Source organism: Canis lupus, chromosome 26, assembly GCF_011100685.1.
Source record: "Canis lupus familiaris isolate Mischka breed German Shepherd chromosome 26, alternate assembly UU_Cfam_GSD_1.0, whole genome shotgun sequence".
NCBI lineage: Eukaryota > Metazoa > Chordata > Mammalia > Carnivora > Canidae > Canis > Canis lupus.
The window spans coordinates 24,226,034-24,246,523 of NC_049247.1; the positions used below are offsets into that span (position 1 = coordinate 24,226,034).

At 45.4% G+C, this 20,490-nt stretch overlaps 1 protein-coding gene across 8 annotated transcripts in view; it reads left to right on the forward strand.

The window, feature by feature from the left end:
• OSBP2 (oxysterol binding protein 2) overlaps window positions 1–20,490 on the forward strand; it is a 212,183-nt gene that overhangs the window by 91,108 nt on the left and 100,585 nt on the right. The window contains exons 1-2 of one of the 8 annotated variants that reach the window (XM_038575659.1): window positions 123–270; window positions 4,523–4,659. The exons of the other annotated variants lie outside the window; for them this stretch is intronic. Of the exons in view, the coding sequence (XP_038431587.1) occupies window positions 4,560–4,659 (100 nt within the window). The 5' untranslated portion in view covers window positions 123–270; window positions 4,523–4,559. Of the gene's footprint in view, window positions 1–122; window positions 271–4,522; window positions 4,660–20,490 lie in introns of those variants that run through there. 8 annotated transcript variants of the gene reach the window in all.

Sequence of the window (20,490 nt, forward strand, 5' to 3'; positions counted from 1 at the left end):
GGGTTAATCCATCCCCTCAGAGTCTTCATCTCTTCTGCCCTGCTTCCCCCAGCCTACTCTCACATTGATGTCATATCCCTATTTTGACATCACAACCCCATGCTTGGAATTAACCTAGGCAGCCTAGATTCTGCCCTTAGAGCAACCAAGGCTGGCATTTGAACAAGGGGTGAGGGGATTTTTGGTTGGCTGGTAGCCCTAGGGGTTGACCCTAAAGAACATCTGGGCAGCCTGCCATCCAATTGCTCCAAAATGAAAATCCTCTAAAAGGTAGGACTTCAAGGGCTTTCCTTTTGTCCCTGTTGGCTGTGGTCCTCCAAGGTAGAAATAAATTCCTGGGGAATGTGGATTTGTTCTGCTCTGTAAACAACTCCTGGGAAACCTGATGCCTTTGTGCCTTGGGATGCAAGTGGCTTAGAGAAATGCTGGTCTCTCCTTGGTCCACTCAACACTCTTCTCTTCCCATTTGAAGGAATGACTTCCTGAAATGCAGTTTCCTACTTGTTGCAGGGGAGTTGTTCCTTAGTGTTTGGAGAATGCCTGCAAGTACTAAACCATGGTGTATTCTTCTGTGGCCACTTCCTCTGTCTTCAATCCCTAGAGGCTGGGCGGGGACAGGGCTGTGCCCTTCTCAGCACAAAGGGAAAATGCAGCCACTTTCCAGCTATTAGCTCTCAGATCCCTCAGTCCCAAAGAGAAAGATCCCCCATCTGCTTAGCTGGCCCAAAGGTGTAATGAGATCTCTTGTGAGCTTATTAAATTACTAAAATATTGACTGGCCTTGATTAAACAACACACACACAAAACCATGAATAACTTTTCTTTAACTTCCATGTGGGCATGAAGTCCCCTGGGATGAGCACGTTAAAAATCTTAGGGGAGGACTACCAAGATTCTGACGTGATGGTTATGTGGTGCCTAGGAACCCCCATTTTTAATAAGCATTACACACAGGGCTCATGCTGGCCTCCCATGGATCTCATTTTAAGAAATGTCATCTGTTCAGACTCTTTGGATTCTTTACCACAGCTGGCTTGCTTCCCCTGTTTCCAAATGTCATGGTTTCCATTGAATGGGGATTTAATTCCATTTTACTCCCACATACTTATTTAATGCACTGGATAGAGAGAGACAAAAGAGACGGTGTAGGGTGAACACCAGGTACATTCATATCCGATTTTTTGTCACCTGTCTTCCAGGCATAGATGCAGCCTTTTCTCTACCTGACAGGGGGGATTGTGTCTACCTTGGAAGTTCTGTACCCTTTACTCATCATAGTCTCTTCATGGTCCTTCCCTGAACTGAGAGAATGGAAGCAGGAATGTGAATTATTGGTTATTGAAATCAATAGTGGTAAAGCGTATTGCTGACTGAAGGGATTAGCTTTGTTTCTGTGGTGGCCCCAGGATGAACATTTACCAATCCCTGGGATGGTAGCCATTGTCCTTAATAGGTCAGCAGCTCAAGGTGGGCATTCCTTCCCCACTTGTGCTGTGAATTCAGGCTTCCTTGAGAATGCCTCACAGACTTCTGAACAAATCAACACATTTGTGCCTATTTGGAAGAGAAATCAGTTTCTGGTTTGGAGTTCTTTGGATGAGGCAGTGTCCCACATCCAGGTGTTAGGGCCTGGATCCCCTAGTGGTCTCAGTGCTGCTCTCTATGCTGCTGGTCCAAATGGGAGGCAGGTAGTGTCCTGGCCCTTGGTTCTTTGTCTCAAGTTATGGTGTGGAAGGATTGACCTCACCCAGATCCTCCAAAATGTGGATGGGTCGGCCTTTCTTTTCCCTGAAACTCTTCTCTGCCCTGACCCATCCCAGGGCTGTCTCATTCAGTAGGAGTGAGGGAAGAACAGAGGGAGTTGGTATCCTCTCAACGATGCTAGGACAAGAAGCTGGGCTCACTCCCTTCCACGTGGCCAAGGAAGGGGAGGCCCTGACTGCCCACTCTGGTTTTGGGGAGTAGAGAAAAACCACTGCCCAATTTGAGAAATGGAGCTTTGGGAACTTTGCTAAGATAAAGGACAGGACTGTGCAGGACAGGACAGCATCCTGAGGGCTCATTTCAAGTGGGGCCACTTAACTCTGCAGCTTCAACCTTGAGAGTAGTAGATGCTAGTAAACATGTGCCAGTGGAAAAGGATGCAAGGAAAAGGTCAGGTGGGACAGTTGGACTCAGGGATGCTCCAAAACCCCCGGGATGGGGTTTTCTAAAGCCTTTTCGTTGTTACAGAAAATTTAAGACAAGAAGAGAAGTGGGCAGGAGAGTCTCAGGAACCCACACATAGCTGTCACTCAGTTATCACCTCAACCTTGTCTCTATGCCTCTATCCTCTTTCCCCATCTTTTTGAAGCCAGTTGCAGACCTTATGTAATTCCATTTGTCTGTATTTCAGGATGTATCTTTAAAAGAGTAAGGATTAAAAAAAAAAAGAAGAGGAGGAGTAAAGATTCATTCTTAAAAATTTAACATAACCAAAATACTGTTATCACACCTAAAAAATGTAGAGTGCTTTGGAATGAGGTTTACTTAAGGGAACCAGTGCTCTCTCTGGTGTCTAAGAACTAGAACTAGGAATGCAGTGGCTAAAGAAGGGGGGCACACCTGTGCTTCCAGCTGAGAAGGCAGGGCTTTATTCAGAGTTTGAAGAAACCAAAGAGAAAGTTAACATCCTTCAGCTGGTAGAAAATTCTGGCCTGTCACAAAGAAGCAAGGTGTGGCGAGGCTCAGGAGGACGCGGAAAGGTGGAGACTCCCATTGGTTTGGCCTTGTCAGGAGGCCCTGCAGGGCAAAGAGCAGCGCTTGAGCTGGAGTCAGTTCTCAAGTAGCAAAGGCAAGAGCCACCAGAAGGGGACTTAGCACAGCAATGGTATTTATTCTGTAGGGGGTTTTGACAATTTGGATTTAGATGTTACCCTGTGACCCATACAGATGGCAGCAGCTTACCCCTGAGGGACTCATATAAATCAGTGCTAGCCGAAAGAGGCCCAGGGTAAATGGGTCACCAGCAAGTTTGAATGTATGTGCAGAATTTGAAGAGATTGATGTTCAGTTCTCAGAGAAATTGAATTGGATTTTCACAGTGAGGATGACAGGCTGCGTCTGTTCTGACTTCAGCTCTTCCCTTTGGACCCTCTGCCTGCCCACCAAGCCTTGGAGCCAGCCAAAAGATGGTCCCTTATCTCAGTAGAAAATAGGCATTCTAAGATGTTAGTATTGGGAGGTGGTCATTATAAGAGGATTAGAAGGTCAGAGTCATTGACTAAAAAAGTGGACTAAATGGTCACCATCTACATTTGATACAATCTTACCATTAAGATGGTTTGAGCATCATTTTCCTGCCAGGGCAATTACCTTGATTATTAATTGCTTTCTTCATAACTAAAGGACATAATAGCACTTTACTTTTTAATTATTAGAATCATAAGGCTTATGCTTTGTTACCATTTTTTTAAAAAGATTTTATTTATTTATTCTTGAGAGACACAGAGATAGAGAGGCAGAGACATAGACAGAGGAAGAAGCAGGCTCCTCGCACGGAGCCTGATGAGGAACTTGATCCTTGGACCCTGGGATCACAACCTGAGCTAAAGACAGTTGCTCAACTGCTGAGCCACCAGGTGTCCTTACTTTGTTACTGTTTAGATATTAACCTGCTTGTGTATCAGTGGGCATGAGTGCCAAGCTCTGACATAGGTGAGGCTGTTGGCTCATTGTGTCACTAGCTCCAAGGCAGAGGGCCCTGGGGACCAGGTCAGAATGTGTGACCGAGTCCTAAAGGCACACTAGGCTGGGACATCTTCCAGGGATCCTCCCGCACTTCATTTTGCCAGTTTGAGCTTTGATTTGGAGATAAGCTTTGAAAGGTCAAGGCTAAGTATTCTAGGATATAGACCTGTAAGCCTGGGCTCTGCTGGACTCCCAGGCAATTTCTGAGTCTGTTGCATGGTGGAGTGTGGCTTAGTAAAAAGGGTGCAAAATTTGGAATCCTAGATTTGCTCTGAGTCCCTTTGTGACTTTGCATGAGCACTTCAAAACCTCAGTTTCTCAGTCCATCAAAGGGAAGAATTATGGCTATATCACAAGATGGTTATAAGGATAAATAACAAGAACAAACGCAATAAGAAAATACAAAACAACCTAGAGAAGGAGCCATGAGGCACAGCTGACAGGTGCCAGTCATTACCACCACCCACTGTCCCTGACTCTTCAGTCCACATCCCTGGTTGACAATAGATCTGCATGTAGTGGTCTTATGCACGTGGGGATGCCTTCTAACTGCACTGGAAACACTATTATAGATAGGACTTGTTTACTAATTCTTTCTTTACAATTATTATTTTGTCATGGTTTTCTATTCAGGGTCAGTTAGTGACAGGGAATGAAAACCCACTCAAACTGTAAAAGTAGGGAGTTATGCTCAGGGTGTGTCCTGGAGGGACAGAATGTGTCTGCAGCTGCTCCCGATTTTTCCATTTCTGGTTCTCTCCTGGTTTCCTCTCTGCTTTCTTTTCCTCTGCAGATGGGCTTCTGTGTTCTTCTATGACCTTGTTCTGCTGATGGGGCTGACCTGCCCTGGCTGTGCTGGCCTTTGTGCTGCTGTCTCTGTGCCACAGTTTCAGATTCTTGGGCGAGAGGTCCCAGAGCTGCTCGTAGAAGGTACCCAGTCCCGGTCCCATCAGGTGTGGCCAGAGGAGGCAGGGTCATACCTGAGGGCACCTGAATGTGTTTAGTAAGGGAGAAATCCTGCCTCCTCTTGGATCCTGCCCCCTTTTCTGCAGACTCTACCCTGACCATGTCCAGCCTCCATCCAGTGGTTCCTTACTGTCCCCTCCAGGAGCAGAAAAAAAGGACAGGAGGTTAGACAGCAGATGTATGGGTTCTACATGTTCTGTGGCTGCCCCTTGCCCATATCCATCCCAGACCAGAGAACCATGGTGAGCTCACACCCAGCTCTGGAGGGAGGCCAGGCGAGCAGGTGGGTGTGACAACATGAATTGTGGAAGGGAATCATTGGGGGAGAAGACAAAATCCCCTGGAAGCAGGGGCGGGAGTCATGGAGCTTCTGGAGGCCCTTCACAAGTGGACTGTGTAGTCAGGGAGGGCCTTGTGAGCACAGGAAGAGCTGGGCCCAATGGAGGCTGGCTCTCAGCAGCTTGGTACTCATGTGGCACAACTGGGCACAATGGCTCTGGCATCCCAGGGCCTCAGAGTAATTCCTGCACCTTGGGCTGGTGTGGTGGGCTCTGGGCTGACCCCCTTCCACTCTGTCAGACTCAGTAGCTTCCCTTGTTCTGTGTCTGGTGGTCTCTGGTGAAGATATCTGTTTGAAAAATGGATTCCACTACAAAAAGTTTAATAACAATTGGTGTAGAGCTGTTACATGAGGTCAGCACTAGCTTTGAAACCAAGGCTGAACCTGAGGGTGGCAAGAGCATGGACAAGGGGCAGGGCCTGGCCATTTTCATGATCTCCCAAAGGAAGCTTGTAGGGGCACCTCCTTGGAAGGCTTCACAGTACTTGGCCTGGGTTTGCCCTTGCAAACTTAGCTGGCATTACTCTGCAAGGGCTCCCACATCAAGGGTCCTTTCTCCTCCCATGGAAAGGACAAAGGCTGTACCCATGCACAGGCCTTTAATGCCTGGATGCAGAAAGAACATTCGGTACAGCACTCAGATGTTTTGTGTGTACAGGGCTGCATGCTTGTAGGCTGCCTTTGTCCAGGTGGGAGTAGGGAAGAACGAAGCTGGGCCAACAGGCAGCCCTGAGGCCAGAGCCCCAGGCTGAATGCAGGCCACCTCTGGCTGCTCAGCTCCTGCAGCCTTGGGCGCAGCCCCCTATAGAGAGAGAAGAAATCATCCTAGTGGGTTCATGTGGGGCCAGGACGGAGACTGCACGCTGGGATTCTGGTGGGCGAGTTCTGCTTTTAGATGACTGGGTGGTGGATTTTCCTCTCCTGCCAGCACCACCTCACATTTTTCTATAGAAGACAACGGAAACACTTGACTGCTCAGACAGGGGGTGGCCTCTCTTGAGGAATGGGATTTTCATTTTAATTAGGCTCTCCAGTCATGGTGTCATGCCTGCCTTGGAAGAGTTGCAGCTGCCCATCTTTCTTCATCTCTGTTAGATGCTAGAAGTGGGGAGGCCAGACTGGTTCATGGGACGTCTTGTCATTGATGAGGCAGCTCTGTGTTTGCAGAGAGATCCTATTCATAGCTGTTTTGCGAGCTCAGCCAGAAGAGTCACCTTCAGGACCTGGCTGCAGAAGCCCTGGGGCCCCAGCCATCCTGGCGGCAGCTGTGCCAGCTCTAGGCAAGCCTGTGACTGGTTAGGCCCGGCTTTGAGGCTGCTGCCAGGTCTGGCTCTCCGTCTCAGCTGAGCACTGTCCTCTGTTGCCTTTGCTTTTCTGGAACTCAGGTTCCTGTCTGTAGAAGAGAACTGACGAGAGCCCCTAGGCAGTTAGACAGCTGGTGTGAGCCGCACAGGCTGTGCAGTGTCGCACACACACACACACACACACACACACTCACAGGATGTGTGACATAACAGGATGGCTGTTATGTCAGGAGTGTTCTTCTGCAGGACACCTTCCAGTCCAGCTCAGCCCGGCTGCTTCCCACACTCAGTGGGTGGGCTCCCAGGCCCTGGTGCCTCTGTTTCATAGCACTCAGTACAATCGTGATTGTTATTTACTTGTGTACTTACTGGTTTTTTGTGTTTTTTTAAGATTTTGTTTATTTATTCATGAGAGACAGAGAGAGAGGCAGAGACATTGACAGAGGGAGAAGCAGGTTCCCCACAAGGAGCCTGATCAGGACTCGTTCTCGGGTCCCAGGGATCACACCCTGAGCCAAAGGGATGCTCAGCCCACTGAGCCACCCAGACGTCCCTGTATACTTACTGTTTAATGTCTGATTTCCCCGATAATCCTGGCCTAGGCCTTATTCATCTCAGAGTAGACATGCAGCAACTATTGGTTGGGTGGATAAAGGAAGGGATGGAAGGAGGGAGGATGCATGAATGTAGAAGATGCCTGTGCTTTGGCCAGGCACAGGGGTTCCTTCCATTCATACATTCTGGGTACTGAGCCTTTAGGCCATTCAGATACATTGCACAAGGATCCTCACAGAGCCAAGTTTGAAAAGCATGTCCGTCTGAAGGGCATTACCAAGAGTGTGGGAGATCTGGAAGGACTCTAGGCAGCTAATCTGGAGAGACCACAGGGGAGCATTGGTGGCCTCAGCAATGGGCAGTTCAGCAGTAGTCACCATATTTAGCTCTCCAGCTGCTGCTGTTCACATGAAATGCCGTAGGAACGGGAAACACTTGGCTGTGAGTGATAATACAGGACTTAGGGTTTTTGCTTCTGCATGCAAGATCAATGTGTGGTGGTCTTTACCCCCTGTGTGTAGGACTGGCCTCAGCCCCTAGCAGCAGGGTCCTAACCACCAAAGAGGGGTGGTTCCTGAGAGAAAAAAGAGTCCATGTGGGGGTGGGTCCTGTCCTGGTTACTCAGCTGTGGTATGTGGGCACTGGCTTTAGCATCATCCTCACTGAAATGGGGACAGCCTCAGTGCTGGCCCAGCTGACTCTGCAGGGTAGCTATGAGGCTGGGTGTATAGGAGAAAGAGTTGCTAGGGGGCACTGTTGGGGTTGTCACTGGCAGAGGTGTCCAACAAAAGTTGGGCCCTCTTCAGTCCCTCCATGGGGTGGTGGTCTTTATAGACAGTCATTGTCATTGGAGTAAGTGCCAGGTGCCAGGCGGCTTTTGTTAGGAATGTGCTATTATGCAGGACCAGTCAGAATGCTACAGGTGAAAAGGGTATTTCTAAACATGTCTGCCTTTTAAGAAGAAAGCTTTATTGTTTTATAAAAGTATACTCAGTGGAAAAGAGAAGAGTAAACCATATTGAAAAATGGATAAAAGGGATACAAATCTCCTCAAATCTACTAACCCAGAAATGGCCACTTTGAAATCTGTACTCAACAGCATTACAGACATTTTATTTATGCATAGATGTGCATTTAGATCTAGGTATATACTTTCTTTTTAAAATTTTATTTATTTATTTATTCATGAGAGACACAGAGAGAGAGCAAGGACATAGGCAGAGGGAGAAGCAGGGAGCCTGATGCTGGACTCGATCCCACAACCCTGGGATCACGACCTGAGCCAAAGGCTCAACCACTGAGCCACCCAGGTGCCCCTAGGTATATACTTTCACATCATCAGGGGAAATTTCCAAGGTTCAGTTTTGCAACTGACTCATCAAACTCAGCATATTATAGACATCCCATGCTGACAAATATATATCTGTGGCATGGCTTATTATGGAAACTTGGTAGCAAGTTACATGCATGTGTACACACACACACACACACACACACACACACACACACACTCTTGAACAATTCTCATGGCCAGTCTTATTTCATCTCCCCCCATCTTCTGTATCCCCTATTTTTGTGTGTGTGTGTGTGTGTAAAGTACATGTAACATAAAATTCACCATTAATGGCATTTAGCACATTGACAGTGTCATGCAACTGTCACCTCCATCTAGTTCCAGAACATTTTCATCACTCCTGAAGGAAACCCCATACCCATTAAGCAGTCACTTCTTATGTACCCTTCCTTCCACCCCTGACAACCACTAATCTGCTTTCCCCTCTATTTTTTTTTAAAAGTCCCATTTGCAAACATTTTGCTGAGTATCTCTAAAAAACAAAGACTCTTGTAAAAACACAAATCCAAGACCACTAACACACCTGGAATAACAATTCTTTAATATTACTTGTTTAAATGTCTAATTATAATGTCATTTTTAATCGTTCATAATATTCCACTGAATGGATATAGCAGAATTAAATTGATAATTTGTAGCCATTTAGGCTGTTTGCAATGTTTCCCATTATCAAAGAAAGCACAGAAATGTGCTTTTTTTTTAATGACAGTAGTGTGATTTCTGAAGGGTAAATTCTTAGAAAAGAGATTACTGGATCAAATACATGTTTCCCATTTAGATATCATTGCCAAGTTATCCCCCCATAAAGCTTCCACTTTATACTCTCCTTAGCAGAAAATGGATGGCTTGGTTAAGAGAAGGTGTTCCCTGGAAATATTCACGTTAGTCCTTTGCCATAACTTAAGTAAAAGTACCACTACTTTCCCATTTGTATAGAAATGCTCTGTCGCACTGGATGAAGGGTCTCCCAGATGCCATGGTAGCTCAAGGCCCTCAGTTGATAACCAAATGTAGGAGAAAAATGCCATGTTGCGGCATCCACAGTGACAGCCCCTGGAATCGTCAGCCAGGGAAGGACTCGGAGCTATTGGGGAGAGTGTTGGCAATAATATTGGAGGGCAGGAAGGCAGAGGGCCCATTAGTGGAGCCAGGGACTGGTTCCCAGATGTGCTTATCAGTCTGGAGGCTGGGTGGTGGGAAATTGATACTCTTTTGGAAGAGAGGGGAAAAGAGAACTGGTGAGAATAATTATCCTCTGCCATTCAGTTAAACTTGATTTCCTGTGCTATTAAAGACATTACTGTGATATTAAAGGACATCAAAAAGAAGAAATAAAAACATAATCATGATTCTGGCCATGGCCATGCCTTTGGGGCCCCAGTCACATCTCACCCCTCCCACCCCCACACACAGCTGAAGTTGTAGTGACCACCACACATCTTATCTCACTTGGCATCACAGTATCAATATTCAGCAGCACTGCAGCCTTGGTTGTCATTTTTTTAAAAAAGATTTTATTTATTCATGAGAGACACACAGAGAGAGGCAGAGACCCAGGCAGAGAGAAGCAGGCTCCATGCAGGGAGCCCGATGTGGGACTCGATCCTGGGACAAGATCCTGGGACTCTAGGATCACGCCCTGGGCTGAAGGCAGGCACTCAACCTCTAAGCCACACAGGTGTCCCTGGTTGTTATATTTACGCTTGCTTCTAGTCCTAGTTTTCGTACCCTGCTGTCCTTTGACTGGACACTTGAACAGCTTCCAGTTATGGCCTGTTATAAATATAGTGTCCATGCATGCAGCTATCCTCTCTTTTGTGATGCTTTCCTAGGAAAAGTTGTGTCTTGGGGGAGGGGCTGTGGAAGGGGACATGCAGGTGGTATTGTGGCTCTTGATTCTACTGTCTTCCAACGCAGTTGTTTTTAAGGAGGGGAATGCCCTGCAGGAGGGAGGGTACCAGATCATAAAGTGTTAAGTCAAGTATACAACATGTGTATAATCTAGAAATAATTATTATTAATATATTGGGGCCAAATAATAAAAAATAATTTTTGGATGGGGTGCATAATCCTAACAGCTTGGACATCTGGCTTGAGTACTATGAGGACCAGCACCACCTTCTCCTCGTTCTCTGCCCACTGCCCAGCACAGAGTGGCATTCCATAAACATTTGGCAAAACTTCTAAAAGGTGGTCCCGGGCAGCACTGCTCCCTGGCCTGCTCCTGAATGGCTGGACTTCGGCTTACTCAGGGAATTGATGCCCTGCTGCCTTAACTGCCTTGGCCTCCCCACACTTCATAGGTACACTTGTTGCTGCAGTAGCTAGATAGAAGTGACTCCAGTTGACAAGTATCACATATCCTGCCCTTCCCTGGGAGAGGTCCAGAAGGGAAGTACTTTTTTTTTTCTTTTTAAGTATCCCCAGTTCCTTTCCAGAATGAAGTTGAAATGGAGCCAAGGGAACAAAGGAGGGGTTCAGTTTTGTGCTTAAGTGGCAGGGACCAGACTCAAGGCAGAAGGATCTTGGGCCCCTTTAGTGGTTGGGTATTCTTTTCCCTGGTCTCACTACCCACCCTGGCCCACCTGGGTGGCCCTGACCTTAGCTTGTCTTCTCTCCCTCCCATTAGCTCTCAGCATCTCATTTACACAGAAATACAGCTCATTCCCACTCCTCAGGCTTTCCTCTTATCCTTCAGTATTTCTTTGCTCATCATTTTCCCATTCAGATGTGTACTTTGGTGTGCCAGTCAGATTCTCATTCAATATGAAGCAAAAACTGTAATCTATTTGTAGTCTATTTAAAACCAAATGAAGGTGCCTGAATTGGATTATTCAAGCTGAGCATTCAGTCCTTGAGGGGCTCACAGCCCTGGGTAAGCAGAATGGCACAGTTATTTGATGTTATCTGAAAACTGAGTCATCTCGTATTGTTTTCTAGATGGCAGTACCAATGCTTTTGCAGTAAATATGCTACAGTGATCCATTTCTTCTTGAAACAACAAAGTGATTATCCTGTAGCAGGTCCTGGGGACAAATTAAGGCAGCAGGGAGTGGAAAAACAGCTGAAAATCTCATCAGTGAGCTTTACTTAGCCCTTACTCTGTGTAACAAGCCAACGCTTGTGAAATACCAGTGGGCTGTGACTCTGACTTTCCACTATCCATTGTACAGACACCCTGGCCACTAAGATACTGTTACACTATTTTCATCAAATCCCTTTGGCATTTGTGGGTGCAACTTCTGTCAAGTCAACTTCCCATTCCTTAGGCTTTGGTGCACTCCTTTTAAGCAACCCGAAGAGTAAATTCCATGTACTAATTTCATTTTAATATAAAAATCATCCTCAAAAGGCAGCCATTCCTGCATTTTAACTTCATGGTTGCTGCTACACATCTGTCCCTTGGCTCAGGCCTCAACTTGAGTTGTGATTGTGGAAAAGCCAGTGAGGAGCCTAGGGGTCTCTTGGCCAGGACATCCACCTCTCCTTTGGAACCTGCACTCCCCACAGACACACTAACTCTTTGTGTTTCTCTGTGTAAAAAGCCCCTGAAGTGGGTTGGAGCATTCTGAGCTTGGGCTGTTTGGAGGGAAGGAGACATTAAGGGATGTCTGTTCCCTGTACCCAGGTACTGAGACTGACCATAGGTGGTGCTGGGTCCTGTGCAAGACATGATGGGGCACTATCTCAGTGACTCAAGCAGTACCATTGAGAGGGAGGGAACATTTTCCTGTTTATAGAAGAGGACCTCGGTGCCTTTTTGGAAATCACTGTTAGGAGGTAATGACATTTTGATTGCCATCTAGCTGCTTAGCTAGACAGTCTACTTCAAAAAGACTGCTGAGGGCAGGGTCCACCACACAGGAGATGCTCAGGAAAATGTCCACTGAATGCAAGGTGGCACGGAAATCCAAACAGAGACTTTTGCAGCTTCAAAGCTAGGTCTTCTTGCATCCCCTAGATGAGAACATAGTGAAAGGCAGGAACACATAAGGATGATTTTCTTTGTTATTTAGTAGGGGACACCCAGGAGTAGGGACATTTGCTCAATAGATGGCCATGGAGCTCTGCAGGCTTAGGAGAGTTAATGCTGCTTCCTAAAAGTCCAGGTGCTTTCCTGCTTTTTTGAAATAGCAGTTTTATCACATCAGAACTCAGGGAGAGGGAAATAAAGCATAACTGTTAAGTTTTTATCAGCTATAGTGCTGGTGTCCAGCCTAAAAGCAGCCCAAGAAGGTGATCTACAGTCACAAATAGAATTCTATCAGGACACCTCTTTCTTCTGCAAAGGTCCGAGCCAGTTGGTGAGGGGCAGGGAGGATATCCGTGGAACGTGAACAGTGGCCCTGGGTGGACGGTGGACTATGCACTGGCTTTGTGTAGGCTGACTGGAGAGGAGGACCTGCCTAGCAGAGGAAGGTGGGGCTAGCAGCCCCAGTGAACCAGGAGATCCAACCACAGGAAGGTGCCAGGCCTCATGGCCTTGGTGGCTTGTAGCAGCTCTCCCAGCTGGAGCACAGGGCCTTTTGATGGACAACCACTCTTCTTTGGTCTTCCGTATGCGTCTTTAAAAAAAATCCTGGCCTGAGATATAATCGATACTCATATCTCGCATAAAAACAAATTCCAGGACATAACTTAAAACATTAATGGTCCTTCATTGCAGTAAACTGCCTACATTTAAAGTGCCTAATTTGAGAGACGCCTGGGTGACTCAACGATTGAGCATCTGCCTTTGGCTCAGGGTATGATCCCAGGCTCAAGGATCAAGTCCTGTATTGGGCTCCCTGTAAGGAGCCTGCTTTTCCCTCTGCCTATGTCTCTGCCTCTCTCTCGGTATCTCTCATGAATAAATAAAATCTTTGAAAAAAAATAACAAAGTGCCTAATTTGATAAGTTTTGACATATGTATGCATCCGCGAAACCAGCACCACAGTCAAGATGATGGACGTATTTGTCTCCCCAGTGTCTCCCCCGTCTTTTGTGACTCCCGTTCAGCCCCTCCCTCTTCCCCAGGTAACCACTAATATGCTCTCTGTTTGAATTTTCTAGAATTGTATAAAAATGGAATCATACACTATTTACTCTATTTGGCTCCCTTACTCAGCATAACTATTTTGTAATCCATTCACATTGTGGCATGTATCACAAGTTTGTTCTTTTTCATTGCCGAGTGGTATTCCATTGTTTTTTTTAATTTATTTTTTATTGGTGTTCAATTTACCAACATACAGAATAGCCCCCAGTGCCCGTCACCCAATCACTCCCACCCCCTGCCCTCCTCCCCTTCTACCACCCCTAGTTCGTTTCCCAGAGTTAGCAGTCTTTACGTTCTGTCTCCCTTTCTGATATTTCCCACACATTTCTTCTCCCTTCCCTTATATTCCCTTTCACTATTATTTATATTCCCCACATGGATGAGAACATATAATGTTTGTCCTTCTCCGACTGGCTTACTTCACTCAGCATAATACCCTCCAGTTCCATCCACATTGAAGCAAATGGTGGGTATTTGTCATTTCTAATAGCTGAGTAATATTCCATTGTATACATAAACCACATCTTCTTTATCCATTCATCTTTCGATGGACACCGAGGCTCCTTCCACAGTTTGGCTATTGTGGCCATTGCTGCTATAAACATCGGGGTGCAGGTGTCCCGGCGTTTCATTGCATCTGAATCTTTGGGGTAAATCCCCAACAGTGCAATTGCTGGGTCGTAGGGCAGGTCTATTTTTAACTCTTTGAGGAACCTCCACACAGTTTTCCAGAGTGGCCGCACCAGTTCACATTCCCACTAACAGTGTAAGAGGGTTCCCTTTTCTCCGCATCCTCTCCAACATTTGTTGTTTCCTGCCTTGTTAATTTTCCCCATTCTCACTGGTGTGAGGTGGTATCTCATTGTGGTTTTGATTTGTATTTCCCTGATGGCAAGTGATGCAGAGCATTTTCTCATATGCATGTTGGCCATGTCTATGTCTTCCTCTGTGAGATTTCTCTTCATGTGTTTTGCCCATTTCATGATTGGATTGTTTGTTTCTTTGGTGTTGAGTTTAATAAGTTCTTTATAGATCTTGGAAACTAGCCCTTTATCTGATAGGTCATTTGCAAATATCTTCTCCCATTCTGTAGGTTGTCTTTGAGTTTTGTTGACTGTATCCTTTGCTGTGCAAAAGCTTCTTATATTGATAAAGTCCTAATAGTTCATTTTTGCTTTTGTTTCTTTTGCCTTCGTGGATGTATCTTGTAAGAAGTTACTGTGGCCGAGTTCAAAAAGGGTGTTGCCTGAGTTCTCCTCTAGGATTTTGATGGAATCTTGCCTCACATTTAGATCTTTCATCCATTTTGAGTTTATCTTTGTGTATGGTGCAAGAGAGTGGTCTAGTTTCATTCTTCTGCATGTGGATGTCCAATTTTCCCAGCACCATTTATTGAAGAGACTGTCTTTCTTCCAATGGATAGTCTTTCCTCCTTTATCGAATATTAGTTGACCATAAAGTTCAGGGTCCACTTCTGGGTTCTCTATTCTGTTCCATTGATCTATGTGTCTGTTTTTGTGCTAGTACCACACTGTCTTGATGACCACAGCTTTGTAGTACAACCTGAAATCTGGCATTGTGATGCCCCCAGATATGGTTTTCTTTTTTAAAATTCCCCTGGCTATTCGGGGCCTTTTCTGATTCCACACAAATCTTAAAATAATTTGTTCTAACTCTCTGAAGAAAGTCCATGGTATTTTGATAGGGATTGCATTAAACATGTATATTGCCCTGGGTAACGTTGACATTTTCACAATATTAATTCTGCCAATCCATGAGCATGGAATATTTTTTCATCTCTTTGTGTCTTCCTCAATTTCTTTCAGAAGTGTTCTATAGTTTTGAGGGTATAGATCCTTTACCTCTTTGGTTAGGTTTATTCCTAGGTATCTTATGCTTTTGGGTGCAATTGTAAATGGGATTGACTCCTTAATTTCTCTTTCTTCAATCTCATTGTTAGTGTATAGAAATGCCACTGATTTCTGGGCATTGATTTTGTATCCTGCCACGCTACCGAATTGCTGTCTGAGTTCTAGCAATCTTGGGGTGGAGGCTTTTGGGTTTTCTATGTAGAGTATCATGTCATCGGCGAAGAGGGAGAGTTTGACTTCTTCTTTGCCAATTTGAATGCCTTTAATGTCTTTTTGTTGTCTGATTGCTGAGGCTAGGACTTCCAGTACTATGTTGAATAGCAGTGGTGAGAGTGGACATCCCTGTCTTGTTCCTGATCTTAGGGAAAGGCTCCCAGTGCTTCCCCATTGAGAATGATATTTGCTGTGGGCTTTTCGTAGATGGTTTTTAAGATGTTGAGGAATGTTCCCTCTCTCCCTACACTCTGAAGAGTTTTGAACAGAAATGGATGCTGTATTTTGTCAAATGCTTTCTCTGCATCTAATGAGAAGATCATATGATTCTTGGTTTTTCTCTTGCTGATATGATGAATCACATTGATTGTTTTACGGGTGTTGAACCAGCCTTGTGTCCCGGGGATAAATCCTACTTGGTCATGGTGAATAATTTTCTTAATGTACTGTTGGATCCTATTGGCCAGTATCTTGTTGAGAATTTTTGCATCCATGTTCATCAGGGATATTGGTCTGTAATTCTCCTTTTTGGTGGGGTCTTTGTCTGGTTTTGGAATTAAGGTGATGCTAGCCTCATAGAACGAATTTGGAAGTACTCCATCTCTTTCTATCTTTCCAAACAGCTTTAGGAGAATAGGTATGGTTTCTTCTTTCAACGTTTGATAAAATTCCCCTGGGAAGCCATCTGGCCCTGGACTCTTGTGTCTTGGGAGGTTTTTGATGACTGCTTCAATTTCCTCCCTGGTTATTGGCCTGTTAAGGTTTTCTTTTTTTTTTTTTTTTAATTTATTTATGATAGTCACAGAGAGAGAGAGAGAGAGAGAGAGAGGCAGAGACATAGGCAGAGGGAGAAGCAGGCTCCATGCACCGGGAGCCCGATGTGGGATTCGATCCCGGGTCTCCAGGATCGCGCCCTGGGCCAAAGGCAGGCGCCAAACCGCTGCGCCACCCAGGGATCCCCTGTTAAGGTTTTCTATTTCTTCCTGTTCCAGTTTTGGTAGTTTGTGGCTTTCCAGGAATGCGTCCATTTCTTCTAGATTGCCTAATTTATTGGTGTATAGCTGTTCATAATATGTTTTTAAAATCGTTTGTATTTCCTTGGTGTTGGTAGTGATCTCTCCTTTCTCATTCATGATTTTTTTTTTATTTATTTATGATAGTCACAGAGAGAGAGAGAGAGGCAGAGACACAGGCAGAGGGAGAAGCAGGCTCCATGCACCGGGAGCCCGATGTGGGAATCGATCCCGGGTCTCCAGGATCGCGCCCTGGGCCAAAGGCAGGCGCCAAACCGCTGCGCCACCCAGGGATCCCTCATTCATGATTTTATTAATTTGAGTCTTCTCTCTCTTCTTTTTAATAAGGCTGGCTAATGGTTTATCTATCTTATTAATTCTTTCAAAGAACCAACTCCTGGTTCTGTTGATCTGTTCCACAGTATTCCATTGTTGAATGGAAGATCTGCTGTTTCAGTTGATGGGCATTTGAGTTTTTTCCAGGTTTTGACTATCACCAGTAGAGCTGCCATAAATACTCATGTCCATGCCTTTGTATAGACACACACTTTTTCTCTTGGGTAAATACTGAAGAGTGGAATGACAGGGTTATCGGGTAGTAGGTATGTGTTTAACTTTTTAAGAAACTACCAAGTTGTCTTCCAAAGCGGGTGTACTATTTAAATACCACCAGTAGTGTGAGAGGGGCGAGGCTGGGGGACACTGGAGTCAACCACCCCAGGACAACCTGAGGAAATGTTGAGCACACATTTTCCTGATGAACAGTCATTTTGCCTTTAAAAAAAAAGGATTGTATGTTTTCTCAGGCATTACAGTGCCTTACATGTTTTCTTTGTTTCAAGGAGTAGGAGACCTGTGTACATAGGGTCCTAGTCATTGGTATCCATGGGGGAATCAGTGAAAGCAGTTTACTGAAGACGTAGGTTCTGTTTTCATTCCCCTGGGATGAGAAATACCACATTTTAGAGGCAGGGAGGCTTGTTCAGAGAGCATATTTCTGTCCAAAGGTAAATGAATAACTGCATAACACTCCTAGTACTATTGTTCCCCAAATCACCTGAAATCTTTGCCTTTGTGAATTTTTACATAAGAACTTTATGGGGAGTCTTTATTGTGGAAATAGAAAAACTGTGGCACCTTGAGGCAGAATGTGTCTTTTTTTCTCTAGCTTGTTTTTCTTTCTTTTCTTTTCTTTTTTTTTTTTTTAAGATTTATTTATTTATGATACACAGAGAAAGAGAGAGCGAGAAGCAGAGACACAGGAGGAGGGAGAAGCAGGCTCCATGCCAGGAGCCCGACGTGGGACTCGATCCCGGGACTCCAGGATCACGCCCTGGGCCAAAGGCAGGCGCTAAACTGCTGAGCCACCCAGGGATCCCCCTCTAGCTTGTTTTTCATCACCAACATTGCCCAAGAGCCCCAGAAGCTTCCCAGAGCCACGCCTACTAGGTCAGGCAAGCTGATGATGGATAGGGGAGCATGGGTCTCAGAGATGTCCACCATAAACACTCAAGACTCTTGTTTTTTTTTTTTTTTTTTTTAATTGGTGTTCAATTTACTAACATACAGAATAACACCCAGTGCCCATCACCCATTCACTCCCACCCCCCGCCCTCCTCCCCTTCTACCACCCCTAGTTCGTTTCCCAGAGTTAGCAGTCTTTACGTTCTGTCTCCCTTTCTGATATTTCCCACACATTTCTTCTCCCTTCCCTTATTTTCCCTTTCACTATTATTTATATTCCCCAAATGAATGAGAACATATAATGTTTGTCCTTCTCTGACTGACTTACTTCACTCAGCATAATACCCTCCAGTTCCATCCACGTTGAAGCAAATGGTGGGTATTTGTCATTTCTAATAGCTGAGTAATATTCCAGACTCTTGTTAATTGAAAGTTGTCTTCCGCGTGTATCTGCAGAATGACTGTTCTTCCCATAGAGAAGCTCCAGAAGCAGGGACAGCATTTTCAGAGGTGGGCATAAGTGTTCGTGCTCCGGTGGATAGTCTCACAGAGCCAAGCCTGTGGTTGCTTATTAACATGTCATGGGTGAAAATCCTTGCTTTTCATTCTTAAAACTAGAATGGCATCTCCAGAAATAGATTTGTGTATTTACAGGAGTTCACTTAGTGATAAAGATGCTGCCATTCAAATCACTTGGGCAATGAAGGACCATTAATAAGTATGTTTTAAGTTATGTCCTTCTGGAATTTGTTTTTATGCGAGATATGAGGTAGGCATCTTATTTTTTATGTTTTCCAAAAGTATATTTCATTTTTTCTCAGCAGAATTTATTCTGTTTTTGAACACTACTCTCCCAAGTTAGGTCACTGTAGCTTTATGGTAGAGTTTGACAGCTAGCTGGATAAATCCTTTCTCACTGTACTTTAGTTTCAAAAATTGGGATCCCTGGGTGGCGCAGCGGTTTGGCGCCTGCCTTTGGCCCAGGGCGTGATCCTGGAGACCCAGGATCGAATCCCACGTCGGGCTCCCGGTGCATGGAGCCTGCTTCTCCCTCTGCCTGTGTCTCTGCCTCTCTCTCTCTCTCTCTCTGTGACTATCATAAATAAATAAAAAAAAATTAAAAAAAATTTAACCATGGAATATGTGGACTGCGTTTTGTTCTCCAAATAATTTTAATTGTATATCTAAAGCAGTGTTTAATATTTCCGAGTTAGGAAACTTGCTTCCTTGCTAAACTTTATAGAGCTTAGTATATTTTAAGTCAGTATACAATAAATATTTACTGCACATCTCTCTGTGCCAGACAATGCTAGGAGATGAGGATTTAATGGAAAACAAAATGAGTCACTGCTGCTGTGGATCTCATACCTGCTGTGAAGAGGCAGACAACAAAAAATCACAGTGGAGGGTATATGTCCCAGCAAAGGACACAGAAGGAGAGGTACCTAGCCCCCAGTTCAGGGAAGGCTGCCTTGAGGTCAGGGAAGGCTGCCTGGAGGTCAGGGAAGGCTGCCTGGAGGTGATGTGTAAGCTGAGTCCTGAAGGTTAAGGAGGAATTTGCCTGATGAAGCACAAAGACTAAAAGTAAAAATGAGGCCAGAGGTGGGGAGGAGCAGGACGGTCTTGAGAGCTACAGATAGTTCAAGAGTAGCCCAGACAGGGAGGGCTGGGATGGACTGGGCATGTCCCAAGATGAGGTTGGAGGGGCCATATCATGGATTAATGGCCTTCCCAGCCACATTCCCTGCTGGATCCCAAGAAGGGCTGAGTCTCCCAGAAAGGTGCTACTCTGGAGCCTGGCACTCTCAGCTTTGCTCCTCTGGCTACAGGGTAAACAGTGTGTCCGAACAAGGCAAGACTTGTTGACAGGGCATGCTGGCAGTGGGAAAGGAGAGAAGCACTGGGATTAGAGAGGTTCAGGGGGCAGAGCCAAGCTCTGTGTCCTGTTTGTTCTTTATGGTGTCTGCAATACCAGAAGCCACGCAAACTAGGGTCTCAGCTGTGTCACTTCCCAGCCACACGACCTTGGACAAATGATCTAAACCAACCCCCAATCTTCCTGAGCCCCAGTTCCATTATTTGAAGAATCAGATGATTGTGAGGATGTATAAAGTATCAACACTCTGCTTGGCCTGTATGGCACCAATACAAGTGACGGTAATGATGGGTGGTGGTGGGGACAGTTTGATCAGCTGCGAAATGTCCTGCTGAGTGGGGAAGGGGAGAAGGGAGTGATACCCTTCCCTTTGATCTACTGTTTCTGTAATGCTATGGCGATTTCTGAAAATGTAGAATCCCACCCAGATCCCATGGGAGATCTTCTTCCAAGGAGAAGCTTTCAGTATAGAGAAGCCAGGCCTCTTTAGTGTGGAGAACTGGTGGTGGATGGTGTGCTCAGAGCCAGGCCCTGCCCTTCTAGCCACGTTATTCCCTTTTCACTTGGGGCCCTCAGTCAAAAGGCTGAATGTGCTCTGGGATGACTGACAAACCAGCCAAGGCATTTGGTATGATTTAATCTGACAGATTCAAAGAGAAGCATAAAATGATTTTGCTGTGGCTCAGACTTGCAGAGCTCCTGCAATTACACATCTCCTTTCATGTAAAATTAGATTAGCACCATGGCTCCAGTGTAATGAGTCTCTA